The 17,263-nt window shown below is 41.9% G+C and overlaps 2 protein-coding genes across 3 annotated transcripts in view; one reads left to right on the top strand and one right to left on the bottom strand.

The window, feature by feature from the left end:
* Positions 1 to 8,770, bottom strand: part of FBXO9 (F-box protein 9) — a 45,070-nt gene extending 36,300 nt beyond the window's left edge. Inside the window, exons 1-2 of the mRNA XM_040473772.1 lie at positions 8,531 to 8,770; positions 4,646 to 4,729 (exon numbers count right to left, since the gene is read on the bottom strand). Coding sequence (XP_040329706.1) covers positions 4,646 to 4,729; positions 8,531 to 8,533 — 87 coding nt within the window. The 5' untranslated portion in view covers positions 8,534 to 8,770. The remainder of the gene's footprint in view (positions 1 to 4,645; positions 4,730 to 8,530) is intronic.
* Positions 8,771 to 11,916: 3,146 nt separating this feature from the next.
* The window catches only part of CILK1 (ciliogenesis associated kinase 1), a 60,078-nt gene continuing 54,731 nt past the window's right edge, over positions 11,917 to 17,263 (top strand). Inside the window, exon 1 of one of the 2 annotated variants that reach the window (XM_040473769.1) lies at positions 11,917 to 12,157. The gene's annotated coding sequence lies outside the window, so the exon portion shown is untranslated. Of the gene's footprint in view, positions 12,158 to 17,096; positions 17,181 to 17,263 lie in introns of those variants that run through there. The other variant, XM_040473770.1, reaches the window with a different exon arrangement.

Raw genomic sequence — 17,263 nt, 5'->3', positions numbered from 1 at the left:
AAAACCTGCACAGCAAAGGAAACAATCAAACTAAAAGGCAACCTACTGAATAGAGAAGATATCTGCAAATGACATGTTTGATTAAGGGCAAGTATCCAAAATCTATAGAGAACTGATACAATTCAACATCTAAAAACTAATCTAACTAAAAATGGGCAGAAGGCATGAACAGACATTTTTCCAAAGACACACAAATGGCCAACAGACACATGAAAAGATGCTCAATATCACTCATCATCAGGGAAATGCAAATCAAAACCACGATGAGATATCACCTCATACCTGTCAGAATGGCTCAAATCAACAACACAAGGTGTTGGCAAGGATGTGGAGAAAAAGGAATCCTCCTGCACTTCTGGTGGGAATACAAATTGGTATAGCCAATACGGAACACAGTATGCAGGTTCCTCAAAAAATTAAAAATAGAACTACCCTATGATCCAGTAATTGCACTACTGGTTATTTAACCAAAGAATACAAAAGTACTAATTCAAAGGGACACATGCACCCCTATGTTTATAGAAGCATTATTTACAACAGCAAAGATATGGAAGTAGCCCAAGTGTCTATAGATAGATGAATGGATAAGGAAGAAGTATCATATATACACAATGGAATGTTATTCAGTCATAAAAAGAATGAAATCTTGCCATTTGCAATGACATGGGTAGAGCTGGAGAGTATAATGCCAAGCATTATAAGTCAGTCAGAGAAAGACAAATGCCATATAACTTCACTCATAAGTGGAATTTAAGAAACAAATGAGCAAGGGGGGAAAAAAGAGAGGGAGACAAACCCATAGAGAACTCTGAACTATACAAAATAAACTGATGGTTAACTGTTAACTATAGAGAACAAACTGATGGTTACCAGAAGGGAGGTGGGTGGGGCATAGGTCTTGAGTACACTTGTCATATGGTGAGCAAAGGGTGATATATGGAATCATACACCCGAAACTAATATAACACTGTATGTTACCTTACTGGAATTAAAATAAAAACTGAAAAAAAAAAAAAAAAAACCTATTTGTATTTTCCAAAGTTTACTTTATGTAATGGGACTAAACTGAGACTTTTTATGGGACTAAACCATAAAAAAAAATTTATTCAGCTATGAAAATGGTAACAAAACAGCAGCCAAAGTCCGAGAGCATTATCAGGTTTTAACTTTTGCATACAGTATTTAATGCACAGTAAATTTTTTTTGTAATTTGTGTGACAGAAATATTTAGAGATAAACCAATCAAATGTAGTTTTAGTCAGAAAAAAAAAAAAGACTCGCTTCAAATCTAACAACACATACAGACTGAAAGTGAAGACAGAAAAATATATACCATGTAAACAGAAGCAGAAAAAAAAGCAATGCCTGTATCAGACAAAATAGACTTTGAAATAAAGATCGCAGCAAGAGACAAAGACACTACATAATAGTGTAAAAGGGATAAAAGAATCACTCTAAAAGGAGGATGTAACAATTATAAATACCTATGCACCCAATACAGGAGAACTTAAATACATAAAGCAAATATTAACAAAGAGAAAAATGGATGGTAACACAATAGTAGGGGATATGAACAATTCATTTACACCAATGGACAAATCATCCAGACAGAAAATCAGTAAGAAAACCAACAAAAATCTATCAACACACTAGACCAGATGGACGTAACAAATATACACAGAACGTTCCAACCAAAATCAACAGAATACACGTTTTTCAAGTGTAAATGAAACATTCTCCAGGACAGAGGACATGTTAGGCCACAAAACAAGTCCCAATTTTAAAAGTTTGAGATGGTTACCAGAGAGGAGGTGAGTGAGAGGATGGGTGAAACAGGTGATGGGGATTAAGGAGTGCACCTGCTATAATGAGCATCCGGTAACGTATAGAATTAAATCACTATATTGTACACCGGAAAACTATTACTATATGTTAGAATTAAAAAACTAAAAAGTTTGAGATATCAAGCACCTTCTCTGATCACAACACTATGAAACTAGAAATCCATTAAAAGAAAAACACTGGGCAAACTACAAACACACAAAACGGCTAAATAACACCTTACTAGACAACCAATAAATCAACAAAGAAATCAAAGAGGAAATAAAAAAAATACATGGAGACAAATGCGAATGGAAAACACAATGGTCCAAATTCTTTGGGATGCAGTGAAAGTAGTTCTAAGAGGAAAATTCACAGTGATACAGGCTTACTTCAAGAAACAAGAAAAATCTCAAACAATCTAACCTTACATGTAAAGGAACTAGGAGAACAAAGCCCAAAGCCAGTACAAAGGAGGATATAATAAAGATCAGAGCAGACATAAATGAAAGAGAGACTTAAAAAACAATAGAAATGATCAATGAAACCAAGAGCTGGTCCTTTGGAAAAAAAAAAGAGAGCAAGCAAGAGAGGGATAAACATTTAGCCAAACCCAAAAAGACACAAAGAGTCGTCAAGTAAATGCAGAAAAGGAGGAGAAGATATTACAACTGACACCACAGAAATACAAAGAATTCCGGGGCGCCTGGGTGGTGCAGTCGGTTAAGCGTCCGACTTCAGCCACGTCACGATCTCACGGTCCGTGAGTTCGAGCCCCGCGTCAGGCTCTGGGCTGATGGCTCAGAGCCTGGAGCCTGTTTCCGATTCTGTGTCTGCCTCTCTCTTTGCCCCTCCCCCGTTCATGCTCTGTCTCTCTCTGTCCCAAAAATAAATAAACGTTGAAAAAAAAAAATTAAAAAAAAAAAAAAAAGAAATACAAAAAATTCCAAGACAATATTTGAAAAGGCATATGCCAACAAATGGACAACATAGAAGAAATGGATAAATTCCTAGAAACATATAATCCTCCAAAACTGAATCAAGAATAGAAAATTTGAACACATCAAATACCTTAACAAAATTGAACTGGTAATCAAAACACTCCAATGAACAAAAGTCCAGGACTAGATGACTTCACAGGTGAGTTCTATCAAACATTTAAAGAAGAGTTAATATATAGTCTTCTCAAACCATTTCAAAAAACAAAGAGGAAGGAAAACTTCCAAATTTATTCTACAAGGCCAACATTACCCTGATACCAAAACCAGACAAAGACACCATCTCTGATGACCATAGATGTACAAATCCTCAACAAAATATTAACAAACTGAATTCAGTAATACATTGAAAGGATCATTCACCACAATCAAGTGGAATTTATTCCAGGAATGCAAGTGTGGTTCAATATATGCCAATCAATCAATGTGAAACTTTACCCTAACAGGTATAAAAACCATATGATCATCTCAACAGATACAGAAAAAACATTTGACTAAATTCAATACCCATTCATGATAAAAACTCAAGTGGGTTTAGAAGGAACATACCTCAACATAAAAAAGGTCATATATGACAAACCCACAGCTAATATCATACTCAACGGTGAAAAACTGAAAGATTTTCCTTTAAAGGAAAATCAGGAACAGGACAAGGACACCCACTCACCACTTTTACTCAACATAATACTGGAAGTGCTAGTGGCAGCAATCAGACAAGAAATAAAAGGCATCCAGACTGGTAAGGAAGTAAAAAACTGTCTCTATTTCCAGATACATATAGAAAATCCTAAGACTCCACAAAAATTTTTTTTTGAAAAATGAATTCAGTAAAGCTGCAGGACACAAAACGAATATACAGAAATCTGTCACATTTCTGTACACTGAGAACAAAGTAGTAGAAAGAGAAATTAAGAAAATAATCCTAAATGGGATTATTATTAATTGCACTTAACAGAATACTAGGAATAAACTTAATCAAGAAGGTGAAAGAGCTATACTCTTTAAGTTTTTTTTTAACGTTTATTTATTTTTGAGACAGAGAGAGACAGAGCATGAACGGGGGAGGGCCAGAGAGAGAGGGAGACACAGAATCTGAAGCAGGCTCCAGGCTCTGAGCTGTCTGCACAGAGCCCGACGCGGGGCTCAAACTCACGGACCGTGAGATCATGACCTGAGCCGAAGTCGGACGCTTAACCAACTGAGCCACCCAGGTGCCCTGCGATCTTGCTATTTCTGACAACATGAAATGCACCTAGGGAGTATAATGCTAAAAGAAATCACAGAAAGATAAATACTATATGATTTCACTTATATGTAGAATCTAAAAACAAAACACAGAAACAGATTCATAAATACAGAAAAGAAACTGGTGGTTGGCAGAGGGGACATGGGACAATGGGTGAAATGGGGATTTAGTACAAACTTCCAGGGTTGCCTGACTGGCTTTGTTGGTAGAGAATGAGACTCCCGACCTGGGGGTCGTAAATTCATGCCCCACACTGGGTATGGTGATTACTTAAAAATAAAATCTTAAAAAAAGAAAAAACAGAAGTACAAACTTACAGTTAAAAAATAAGTAAGACACAGAGATGAAAAGTACAGTATAGGGAATACAGCCAATAATACTGCAACCAACATATGGTGATAAATCATTTTTAAAAAAATCTGTAAGATAGCTTTAATTTGCTTATTCTGTAAACCAGTACGAAGATACAGTTAAATTCAATGCAAATAAAGACCGATATATCTTTGTAAGTATGACCAATTTTTGCTCATGCATGGAAAGTAATGGAATAAGAATTAAATATACACTTGAAGAAACATGCCTGCAGATCTCTTTCAGCAGGGCTTTCATTTTCATCATCTCCTGCTCTGACAGTATCAGAATGACAATCTTCCTCAGCTTCTGCCTGAAGGGGAAAACAAAATAATCATCAGGAATATGCAAACATCAGTTTCCCTTTGTAATCCACATCTCCTTGAGCTACTTGCCCAGTGAAATATTTAGTTGCTTCTCTCTCATCTCCTTCACAGTTAAGTTTAATGATTCCAGTAGAATAAAATTCCATACTTCTTTTTAACAGTGCAGAATAAACAACTTTACTGGACTCCAGTTAAAATGTTATGGTAGATGATTTAAAACAGCTCTGCTTCAGAAAATAACATTTAGTTGTAGCATAGAGTTCAGCAAATAGTTTTCTTTTCATCCAGCACTTAAAAGACCATTTTTAGTCCATAGGTAGATGCCCTTCCTTTTACACCACTGGCATGTTACTAATATGTGAATGCGACTTTTCTCTTATTATTTTAAATGTCCTGGGAAAGGTCATTAATTAAAGACATGTAATAGTGAATGTTTCTGTAAAGAAGCCTGTTCTGTCTTATACACCCAGATTTATATATACTGGATTGATTTAAGTGGAAAAAACATGGGCTGGAATTACTGTGCAATGGTTTGGGGCTTAACAGCGGTCTCAGGTCAGTTTCCTTGCATTTTATCCTTTTATTCTCAATATATGTTTGCTAAGTTAAACTGAATCCTACTTTCCAGTGAAAATGAAATGCTTCCTCAGTTCAGTCTGTTAGCTAACAGGCTCAGTAGCAAATGGGACTTGCTCAACACTTCATGTGTTCAGTCCCACAAATGTGGTAATAGGGGAAATGACCAGAGGGTTAGAAATTAGAACAAAACCTACTTAATTTCACTTGTTTCCAAGATGCAAGCTTTATAATTGTAAATTTTCACTGTAATCTGTTTCTAGGACAAAACACATTAACACAAATTTTTGAACTTGGCAACCAGACAGACTTGTACTACTTTACATCACAACATAAATAAGCCTCATTTCATATCTTATCTGTGGCAACCAGACTCAAAGCAGAGGTGACTAGTTAGTATATTGGAAAGTGCTGGGCACACCGCAAAGGATAAATTAATGAAGATATCAATGAAAGAGGCCAAGATTCTGAACTAATTTCCAGAAAAATGGAAAATGGAAGCACTAATGTATTATCAAATATATTTTTTGGTCTCTTTAAGCTGGGAGCTTTTGTACTAATAGGAAAACCCATAATGAAGGACTTCGAATTTTTTTTTTTCAATTAAAAAAATTGTTTTTATTTATTTTTTAAATTTACTTATTTTGAGAGAGACAGTGCAAGTGGGAAGGGACAGAGAAGGAGACAGCAAGGATCCCAGGCAGGCTCTGTGCTGCCAATACAGAGCCAAATGCAGGGCTTAAACTGAAGAAACTGTGAGATCATGACCTGAGGAGAACCAAGAGGCAGACACTTAACTGATTGAGCTACCCACGTACCCCAGGACTTTGAATTTATAGACCCCATTGAGGAGGATCTTTCTATCCTTAAATAAGAGGCTGCTTTATCACTGTAAACACTAAGTGCAGCTAATGGGAGGGGACCTGAGCTCCCTCTGACATCCTCTTTGTAACTCAGCCTTCTAACTCTGGCCTAGCAGTCTTACTAAAGTGACTTCATTCCAGAGTTTCCCCTGCTCTCTCCAGCTCCATGCTCTTGCACATGCTGCTTGCTCTCTCCATATGGAATAACTTCTTCCTCACTTGGTAGCTTCTCATCCTTCAAGGTTCAGTTCAGGGATCATCCCAGTAAGTCTAATCATTTGAACTGCCTTTGTTTCCCTACAACATTTGTGCTTGTATCATAGCATTTAACAACTGTATTGAGATTATTTTTGTCTCTTTGCTAGAGTCAGTGCATTGGGAACAGGATCAGTCATATTAGTAACCTTAGAGGGCCAAACACATTGCTTAAGTTGTAGAAAAAGCCTGTCCAGGCTTCACCTTTCACATCTGTGAAGAGAGGGTTGTTGGATTTGATAACCTCCGAGGTACTTTTTCATATGTGACATTTTATGATTAACAGTTTACCATAAATCGGGGCACCTGGGTGGCTCAGTTGGTTGGGTGTCCGACTTTGGCTCAGGTCATGATCTCACAGTCCATGAGTTCGAGCCCCACATCAGGCTCTGTGCTGACACCTCAGAGCCTGGAGCCTGCTTCAGATTCTGTGTCCCTCTCTTGCTCTGCCCTTCTCTCACTAGTGCTCGGTCTCTCTAAAAATGAATAAACATTAAAAATAAATAAATAAAAATTTTCACCATAAATCACCTTACAGGTCTGGTTATATTGGAGATCTAGTATCCGTTGGGGTCTAGCACCAATAGGAGCTCAAAAAAATTGTTTGAATTAACAAAAAATGTCATGTGGACATACAGAGCATGTCTAAAGAATGAGGAAAAGAAACAGGAAATCTTTAATACAGAAAGCATCTTCTCCCCTGAGTTCCTGCGTTGTTCTTGAATTCCAGTCCTTTATTACTTTGATACTGGCAGTATGATGACTATCAAATTTGGGGTTTTACTACATTTTGTCAACTCAAATACTACTTGAAATAAGTAGGTCCCCAGCTGTCACCCAGAGATTTTTTTATTTTTCATAATTGAGTCGACCTAAACATCACCTTTCACTTGAGTTGCTTATGTCTTCATCATTTTACTCCTCTTTTGCAGATGGGATTAATGAAATATAAAAATTTAAGTGCTTGGGGCGCCTGGGGGCTCAGTTGGTTGGGTGTCCAACTTCCGCTCAGGGCATGATCTCATGGTCCGTGAGTTTGAGCCCTGCGTCGGGCTCTGTGCTGACAGCTCAGAGCCTGGAGCCTGCTTCAGATTCTGTGTCTCCCCCTCTCTCTATCCCTCCCCTGCTCACACTGTCTCTCTCTCAAAAATAAATAAACATTAAAAAAAAAAGTTAAGTGCTTAATCCTGGTCGGTCAGAGAACTATTCTGAAAGCTTAAGGGCATAATCAATTACTGCTTATTCTATCATTCTGGTTAATTTAACAAAATAAATTCACCCATCCATTTATTTAATAAAACATCTGAGTGTCAGCTCATTAGTTTGGTATCATTTCACACCTGATTCATTCAATCCTAGTTAGTCTCTCAGATGGAAAATGTACTCAAAGCCAAAGAAAGGCAGTTCAGGGTAGAGACTACACATTCCAGCATGCAACAGTCCCATGGAATTTGCGTTGTCAATTTCTGGAGCTTAAGCCAGTCTCTCCATTTGGACCGCACTGACGCTGCTCAGGCCCTCACCGCTACGAAGAGAGACAAAATCTCTCTGATCCCACACCGCCAGGACCGCCTGCCAACATCCTACCCATGGCACTTGATGCGTCACGGGGCAGGTGCGTCCTAAACCCAGGACTCCTTAAAGGACCTGAACGGCTTCTCCGTGGGTACTGCTTGCCGGAGGGGTAACAATCAACAAGTTGTCTCCGTTTGCCAAGGTTCTCCCAGCCAATTTCAGATGCTGCAACGGCTCACCTGAACCTACCCTCACTGCTTTTGATAAAATCCCTCGAGGGGCACATCCTGAGCAAACCAAAAAGAGGCATTCTTTTCTGTTGTCCTGCACACCCGCTCTTTCTCACACCGGATCCCGGCTGCGGGGGGTTCAAGCAGGAGGGAACGCAAGGGAGCGGTCGGGGATGGTACCTGCTCCACTCCCTCTCAGGCCAAAGGCCCCACAATGGGTGGCGGCCGAGCAGCTCCTACTCCTCCCAGTCTCCACTTCCCGCTCTCTCGGGGCTCCTCCCAGGCCTAGCCCCTCCTTCACACCGCACTCCCACCTCGCAGTGTCCCTGTGAGCCCCCTCCCGGGTTACCATGCTGGCAAGGCGGCCGGCCGCCGTCGAGGGGCTCTCCGCACCCCCTCTGCACCGCTCCCCCGAGGAGGTGTGCTGGGTGTCCGGGTGTCTACTCCTGTCCGTCCGCTTCAACAGGGCTTAGCAGAGTTCTCGGTCGGAGAAGCGCACCAGGCAGCGGCAGTAACTGCGGGCCCGGCGTACGGCAGCCATCTTCGCAGGGCAGGGGGCCAGATCCGGGCGCGCTAGAGCGACGGCCGGGAACTCGCGGAGCGGAGGGACGCCCGCTGCCAGCGGAGGCCGAGGACCGAGCGAGCACCAGAGCGTCGACGCTGCTGAAAACCCCGGACGCCGCGGAGGAGCTGCCCCCTCTACTGCGGAAACCTGTGCGGACGCACCGAGCATGCGCAGTGCCGCTGCCGCTTGCGTGCGCCTCACGACTCCCTGGCCTCGAGCGCGCTCCCTAGTGGAGGGGTAGGAGGTGTGCGCGAGGTCGCCTTGGCAGATCACCAATTTGCCGACTTCGAATTCAACCTATGTATTCGTCTCAGTGACCACTTATGCAAACTTGAACAAGCATTATATCAAAAATGTTTATAACCCAAATCTAGGGTTGAGACCTTAAGGTAAACATCCCCTCAGGAGCATCGAACTTGGTGCTCAGGAAAGTCGCTACACGCTTTTCGGGGACTCTGGTTCGAGTCCTACGCCAGGATTTCAGGGAAACGGAGAAACCCCACTGCAGTCACAGGCTGTTAAAATGGCTAAACTTTTTGCAAGTACGTACTTGGAAGTTCAGGAAAAGATAAGCTTAGTATAGAAGCAGGGCGAAAGAATGCCACGGCAAGACTTGCCTTACTACAAGTGTCTCCGTTTGCATCCCATCATGCAAGAGGGGAGAAAGACGTTGAGACTCCTAAGGCCCTGAAACCCGAGTCCAGAGGAGACGGAGCCCGCAATGTACTCTGGGGTTTGTAGTCCGCTGTGCCGCGTAGAGCGTCGGAACTTATCCGCAATACGAGCCCCACCTCTTAAAGCCCAAACACCTGACTTTGTTTCCTCACAAGACACTCCTTTATCGGGCGATTTATTATTTTGCCGCACTTTACATTGTTTTAAATACGGAAGTTTGCATGCTTTGTAAAAACCTACACTCTTACAGCCCCTTACCTTCATTTGGCAAATGTCTAGTTTCTACTAGTTAGATAACTGACAGTTATCAGGTTTCCAAGAAGCTAGTTCAACGAACCCACAGTTTAAATCTCTTATCCATTATTTTATTCTGGAGATCTTAGACATGCAGTACATCTTTGGCAGAAAAATAGGGGCAAAAAAAGGGGGGGTGGCAGAATGGTGAGCTACAATAAGGAAGACCAACGGCTATCTTTTAATATTAGGATCTACCATCCTTTGGATGTGTAAGTTTTTATTTCCACCCTAAATCAGCTACCTAGAAAAAGTACCTTCATGTTTAACGAAGGCCAAAAATTTTAATAGTTTTTAATTTTTAAAGGAAACTTAAATCTTTTAAAGATGACTTTCTTCTCAATGACTTCTTTAAATTGATTTTGCAGTTTAAATAGGAAGGGGGGAGATCAGATGTAAGGATTTGTAATCAGAGAAAGTGATATATGTGACTCATGAATGCAAAAGATTAGTTTCACAAATGAAAAATGAGGCATTGAAATATTTTCAGAACTAGTCTATTTCATCAAACATGTTGAATGCTAATTTAAGATCTCTTGGTCAATTAATTCAGATTTCTATTCTAGCTAATAAATAAAGCTTAATAAAATATACCATTTGTAATGATAAATTAAGCAGCCATTTTATTAAAATGCTGTTGTTTCAGTTACTAAATTTTCTATTTTATATCAGTATCCACTGTATCCATTAGACCTCAGATTTGTATTACCTTATATTATACTTACAGGGTTATAATTTTCCTGACCCAAACCATTTACTAGCTCAGTGGACCCTTGTTAAAGGTAGATCAAGACTGTCTCTCTTTTTTGCTGGGTAGACTTGCTTGGACAACTGAACTTGACTAAAACTGGTAATTTTAGGTATTTTAAAAATCACTTTTCATGGGAGCAGCATATAATTTGTTAGGCTACCCTTCTTATCCCCCTATCTTTTCATTGATAATGACTTTCAATTTTCATTTGCCATATGGTTTGGGTATTATATAGGTAAACACAAAGATAGATAAATGTTACACGTTTTCCAAGTGGCCAGATGATCCTTTCCCAGTTGGGATAGGAAGTCTTGTATCTTGTGGGTTTCTTCAATAGGAGGAAGAAGAGAGAGGGATTCAGACCTTTGTTATAGATTCTATTAGGAAAAAACAATGCCTTGAGTTCTTAGAATTCAAACATAAAAAGAGAAAATTGATATGAAGATGAGCTGGAGAGTTTAAAACTCAGAGAAAGATCCACAATGTGGATCAGTTGCTGTATTGATTAAAATTATGTTGCTCAGGGCAGTATGGTTCCCTGGACCAGCAGCATCAGCACCAGAATTCTGGGGATGAGCCCAGCAATCTGTTTTCACAAGCCTGCCAGGTGATTCTGATGCCTCCAACTAAAGTTGCTCCCTCCTGCAGTCGACTAGTTCTGAAAAATGTAGTCTTGGGGCAATTATGTAACTTTAAATTGGGAAGGGGGGAGGAGAAGGCTTGAAGCAGTTTCCTTTTTCAAGTCGCTTCAGAACCAGCCTTTATGTGGATGATTTAAGGTAATGTCTACAATATAATTTATGACACAAGTGACTGTGTTTAACACACAAGTGTGTTAGATTACATATAACTAGTTACACGCAGAATACAATTGTTGTATGAATTATATCTAGTGTTTCCCACCTGGATAACAATCCAGCCTTTCAAAGTAAAGTTGCTAACCGTATAAAAACTCTTCAAGTTCAAATGAATGCTAACAAGCAACCCGTTGCGTTTTTATTTCAAAATATTTTTTATTGCTGTAAAGTATAACACAATCTGCCATCTTAACCATTTTGGAGTGTACATTTCAGTGGCACTGATTTCATTCGCAATGTCGTGCATCCCCGGTTATGTTCTTTTAAACCGGGCAAACGTTTTCACCATGATTACCTGTAATGAAGTGTTCTCAGAACCTGTGTCCACGGCCTTCGTTTCTAAATCTTGATCCCTGATGCACAGACGTGAAACAAGGAGACCGTGTGGAGCTGGGGGGGGGGGGGGGGCTTACGGGTGGTCAGCGGACCGCAGGGATCCCTGGGCTTGGTCCGCCCCGGCGAGGAGCGCGGCGCGGCACCTCGGCGCCCCCGGGCTGCCTGGACCCGGCGGTGCAGGGACGCGCAGGGCCAGCGAGGGGAGCTGCAGGGTAACTTTTCCCAGGGAAAGCGGCCGGTCGTCCCCACTAGAAGCCTCCCTGCCTTTTGTTTGTTTTCCAGCCGGAGGCTGGAGAGCGGCCGGGTTCCTGCTGCTCCACCATGCGCCGCGCGGCCCGTGCGACTCGCCGGACCTCCCGGGCGTCCCTATACGGACCGCTCGGGCTGTCCTAGCAGGGATCGCCCCTACCCCCAGTTCCCGATACGGCTGCTGCGCCCCAGTCGCCGAGGAACTGCGCTCACCGCAGGGGCGGGCCCCCGCCTGTGTTCGCGGCGCCAGTAAGTGGGGCCGGGGATTTAGGGGCTTCTGCTAGGCGACCTGTCACTGGGGATGAAGGAGTAGAACTGCGGAGGGACCCCGGCGCCGGGGCCTCAGCGAGGGGCTGGAAGGAGAGGGAGAGGCTAATGGGCTGTAGTTTCCGCGGTCATGTGGCTCTTTCCCTCTTGGCATGGAAACTCCGGGTTGCTCCGGCTCTGGAAGATTTTGATGGGTGTTTACCTTTCGATGTTAAAGAGAGAAAAGACCTTGCCCGATTTTAAGCCTCTTTTGTAGGATGTGGGGGACTTGCTCTTGGAATTTTCCTGACTAGGCCTGTGGCTGTCCCACAAGGGGGTCTGAGCTAGAATCTTTACACATTTATGTGCAACCATTTTTCACTGGGTTTCTTTCTGCTCTGATTTCTTCTTACTAACATGAGTAGATATTAGGAGAGGGATGTTGAAGGATTTTCCAGAGCAACCGTTTCTTTTGTAATATACCTTTTAAAGTCTGACTTTGACACTAACATAGAGGGCTTTTACTTTAAATATAAAAGTAGTTGAAAACGTCATTCTGCAGAAAAGAGTACTCATTTCTACTTATAATTAAGTAAAGATCTGCTTTTGCTAAAGCTGGGCTAGGCTGAGAGAATACTGCCTTGAATTTTGTATGCAAGTCTAGATTTCTCCAAGGTATTGTTTTTTTATTTTGGCCTGTAACACTCTTTGTAGCAATAGAAGTTTGATAGGTACAGTTTTCATGTCTCATTTTCCAGTGAGTAGGCTTTCAGGATGTGCCCCAACAGTGAATTGTACTCTTGCTGAATGTAAAATTAAAATGAGCTTGAAATTTGTGTAGTCAACATGTAAATTATTAAGAAGAATTTGTGTCTGAACCATATGCTAGCTGTACTAGGAGTTAATGTATGCATAAATATGCACATTTGAAATAGTTTCTGGACAAAGCGCTGTGATTTGGTAAAGAATCTTTAATGCCTTCCTATCTATTTGAGGATCACTAATTGTAAAATACTAGGAAGTGGGTATAGAAATGAAAGCATTGCTGTGATCCTCTATTTAAAATGATATCCTGTACCACTGCCCCCTCCGTAAGATATATGGCCCGCTACAGTGACCTTGCCCACTTTTTGTTTTCCTCTGTCCACTTTGCCTTGCCCTCCTCCAAAGTCAGGAGTGGGCAGCCACATTTCTTAATGAGATCAGTTTCGTTTTAGATGATGGAGGGATGTGTTGGAGGGTTGATGGAGCCTGTCTGAGGAGGCAGAGGTCTATGCTCCTTGCCAGGGGAACTCAGCATTTAGCCGGAGAAGTGGTTTTTCTCACTGAAATTTCTTACCTACAGACAATGCATAAACGAGTTGCCAGGATAAAGAACAGATCTTTTTGGGGTTTTGTTGACTGTTCAACATCATCAAAGCTCTTTTTATACTTTCATTGTTTGTTTTATTCGTAGCACTTTTTGAGGTTCCCAGTAAAGGTGGAAATCATGTCAGTCTTGAACCTTTGGAATTATCTTTATCTTTTCCTTCATTTCCTTCAGCCTCTGTATCAATGAGTCACCAAGACCTTTGAAATGTGATTTGTTCAGATCCCTCCCTCCATGTTGTTGTCCAGAACCTCACCCTTCCTCTCCTGCAGACTGGAGCAGTCACTTAGCTGGCAGTCCAAGCAAGCCTGGCTCTTAGTAAGTCCTCAGTAAATGTTTGCTGAATAAACCAATGAATGAATGAATGAGATGCTCCCCTTTCTGGTCTCTTCAGCATTTGCTGTCCATCTAATTTTTTTTTAACTATCACTTCGACTCTCTCCTTGCCTTGCAACCTTCAGTTCCTCTCCATTTGCTATCTCAAATAATTAGCCTGATTTTTCAAGGCTTTCATAATCAGGCCTCACCCCTCCTATCTAAATCCTATTTTCAGTTCACTGTAGATCCGTGTGCTCTATGCAGTTTGGTCTTGCTGTCCTGCTAAGGGGGCCAGGCTCATTCCCACTGCAGTGTCAAGGCTCACACTGCTCTCCTAGAAACTCCCTCCCTCCTCCCCACTCTCCCATGCAAATCTTACCCATCCTCTGAGGAGGAGACCAGCTCTCCTTCTTACCTAATGTCTTCTCTAGCTACTCATTCCTCTTCTCTTTCTTTAAAGTCTTAAGATTCTTGTTTGTTAATTCTTCATTATATTGGCTGTATTGATCTCTAATTGGTTTAGGTTATTTTAAGCCTCTTTAGGGCAGAAGCCATAGTTTACGTGTGGTGATGTGGTGTCCTGAGCTTTGGAGTCAGGCAGAATTGAGGTCAGGTCCTGACTCCACTTATTACTCACGTGGCCTTGTGGGATACTCCTAGCATTTGAAAGGGGAAATGCCTTCCCCAGCATGTGGTGGTGCAAAAATGCCCTATGGTGCCTCAACAGTGCCTGACATACACCTAACTAAAATCTGCCCATCCCTCACAGTGACTCAAAGGGGCCTGAACATGTAGCACCTATTTGGTAGGTATTTGTTGACTGGCTTGTAGTAGACTACAAGTCATGGCTCAGAGGACACGGCGACCACACGGTGAATCCTCCGTGAGTGTTATCCTGCCCTTACTTAACATGGCTTGAGCTGAGGTTATCCCTGGCTGCAGCTCTGCTTCTGGGATCTGTTGCTGTTTTTCTTTTTTTTTTTTTTTTTTAATTTTTTTTTCAACGTTTTTTATTTATTTTTGGGACAGAGAGAGACAGAGCATGAACGGGGGAGGGGCAGAGAGAGAGGGAGACACAGAATCGGAAACAGGCTCCAGGCTCTGAGCCATCAGCCCAGAGCCCGACGCGGGGCTCGAACTCACGGACCGCGAGATCGTGACCTGGCTGAAGTCGGACGCTTAACCGACTGCGCCACCCAGGCGCCCCTGTTGCTGTTTTTCCATCTGAACCTTGCCAGGAACACTACTGCCTTCTTGTTTGTTTGTTTGTTTTTCTCTCACAGCATCTCTTGTGGAAAGCGCCTCCGTTTCATTTTGCAGGACCTTGCTGAGTTGGAGTGTATCTAGCCCTTCTTTTTTTCTGCATGTGGGGTATGTATGAGTGTCTCTATTTATGGCAGGACTGCTTGCATGGTGCTTTCTTGGCAGAATTCTGGGTACAGTGACCCTTCTGTGGATGTTGACCCGTCAGCCTGTGAGTAGGGTCTCACTGAACTGTAAATTCTCTCATTGGCAGGCTTTGCCAACCACAGCATCCTGAGAGGGGCCCTATGAGTAGAGAATTAGAAGGACCTCAGATGTGGTTGATGTGGTTGGCTGGGATTGTGCACAGAGATGTGCACGGGATGACTGACACACACGTGTTGTTTGGGGGTTACGGTGCATCTGTATCATAGGTTGTGACTGTGCTCACCTTGAAACAGTTCTGACTTTCTTATCAATACACAGGTGTTCTAGAAAGTTACCTTATAAAAACAGTTGGGTAAAGCAAACCATTTTGTGGGGCGAATTGCATTCAAATGCTGTGTGTTTATGGCAGGAAGAAATCAGAAATGTCTTTACTTGCAGCCAAAGAAATGAAAGAAGAAACACAGGTCTTCTCAAGATGGTAAGGAAAGTTGATGTGGGCATTCACGCTCAATCCCTCTGCTCCAGGTGAGGTGCTGTGTGATGCTGTGAAAATACTACTATTCAGCTGATCCTAGGGAAGTACTCAGTCCAAGCAGAAAGCTTCCATTCCTGATTTCCTTGCAGGGAAACTGAAATGTCCTTGCACAGTGAGTAAGTGCCTGACTCGCTGCTTTGTAAGTCAGGAACCTTCATAGAAAGAGTGCTTGTGGTGGGGCTCACCTGTGCAGGTGGAATCAAACACTATGTGTGTTGACCTGTGAAGTTGTCTCAGAGTTTGAAGAAAGCACATCCTTGGAAGTCTGCCTCCTTTTTTTAAATATGTGGTTCGGGATTAACAATATATACTTTCTACAAAAGGGGAAATGGGGAGCATTTGATATATCATTAATAAATTCTTAAAACACTTCTTATATTCACACATTAAAAAGTATGCTACTCTGGAGCACCTGGATGAGTCAGTCAGTTGAGCATCCGACTCGATTTTAGCTTATGTCATGATTCCATGGTTGTGGGATCAAGCCCCACATCGGGCTCTGCAGTGAGCATGGAGCCTGCTGTAGATTCTCTCTCTTTCCCTTTGCCCCGTCCCCTGCTCACTCTCTCTCTCTAAAATAAAGGTGGATGGGGCGCCTGGGTGGCGCAGTCGGTTAAGCGTCTGACTTCAGCCAGGTCACGATCTCGCGGTCCGTGAGTTCGTGCCCCGCGTCAGGCTCTGGGCTGATGGCTCAGAGCCTGGAGCCTGTTTCCGATTCTGTGTCTCCCTCTCTCTCTGCCCCTCCCCCGTTCATGCTCTGTCTCTCTCTGTCCCAAAAAATAAATAAACGTTGAAAAAAAAATTTTTTTTTAAAAAGTAAATAAAATAAAATAAAATAAAATAAAGGTGGAAAAAAAAGTTATAAAAGTATGCTACTCTGAAGATAACCAAGATTCTATTCGTAGTAATGAGGTCTCAAGATCTCATTGGTAAAGTGAGAGTATTGCATAATCATTAAGGTCCCATATAGGAAAAAGAAAATCTAATTCTGTAGTCTAAAGTTCCCTCAACCTTAAGCTGTGTCTATGTTGAATTTAGGTCCTATTGATCTTAGCATTCAATCTATAGTAATTAGTATTGGGTTATATATTATCTTACTTTAAATTTTTCCTGAATTTTTAGTTTGTCACCTTAACTCAATTTTTTTAAGTGAAAGGACCATGACGGTACCTCACATTTCCTTTGGTATGTTTTCCCCCACACCTGGGGCTGTGAGTAGCCACTTGATAAATGTGCAGTGATGGCCAGGAACTTGTGAGAGCCCCATATTTCTGAGGAAAGATCAATGTGAGTCATATTTTACCTTGTAGGTGTAATACGACCTGTGAGGAAGTGCTGATAACATGTGACTGCCCTCATGGTTACTATGAAAGATAATGGCCCAGAGCCAGAAGGTAAAGTATTATGGTATAACGTCCCACTACTATTTGACAATATCGTGAAAGTTACTCACTGCATGAGTAATAATAATAATAAG

The sequence above is a fragment of the Herpailurus yagouaroundi genome, unplaced genomic scaffold (genome assembly GCF_014898765.1).
Source record: "Herpailurus yagouaroundi ecotype Mexico unplaced genomic scaffold, PumYag 139, whole genome shotgun sequence".
Lineage (NCBI taxonomy): Eukaryota > Metazoa > Chordata > Mammalia > Carnivora > Felidae > Herpailurus > Herpailurus yagouaroundi.
The sequence above is the reverse complement of the archived record's forward strand: the minus strand, read 5'-3'. Positions and strand labels throughout refer to the sequence as shown.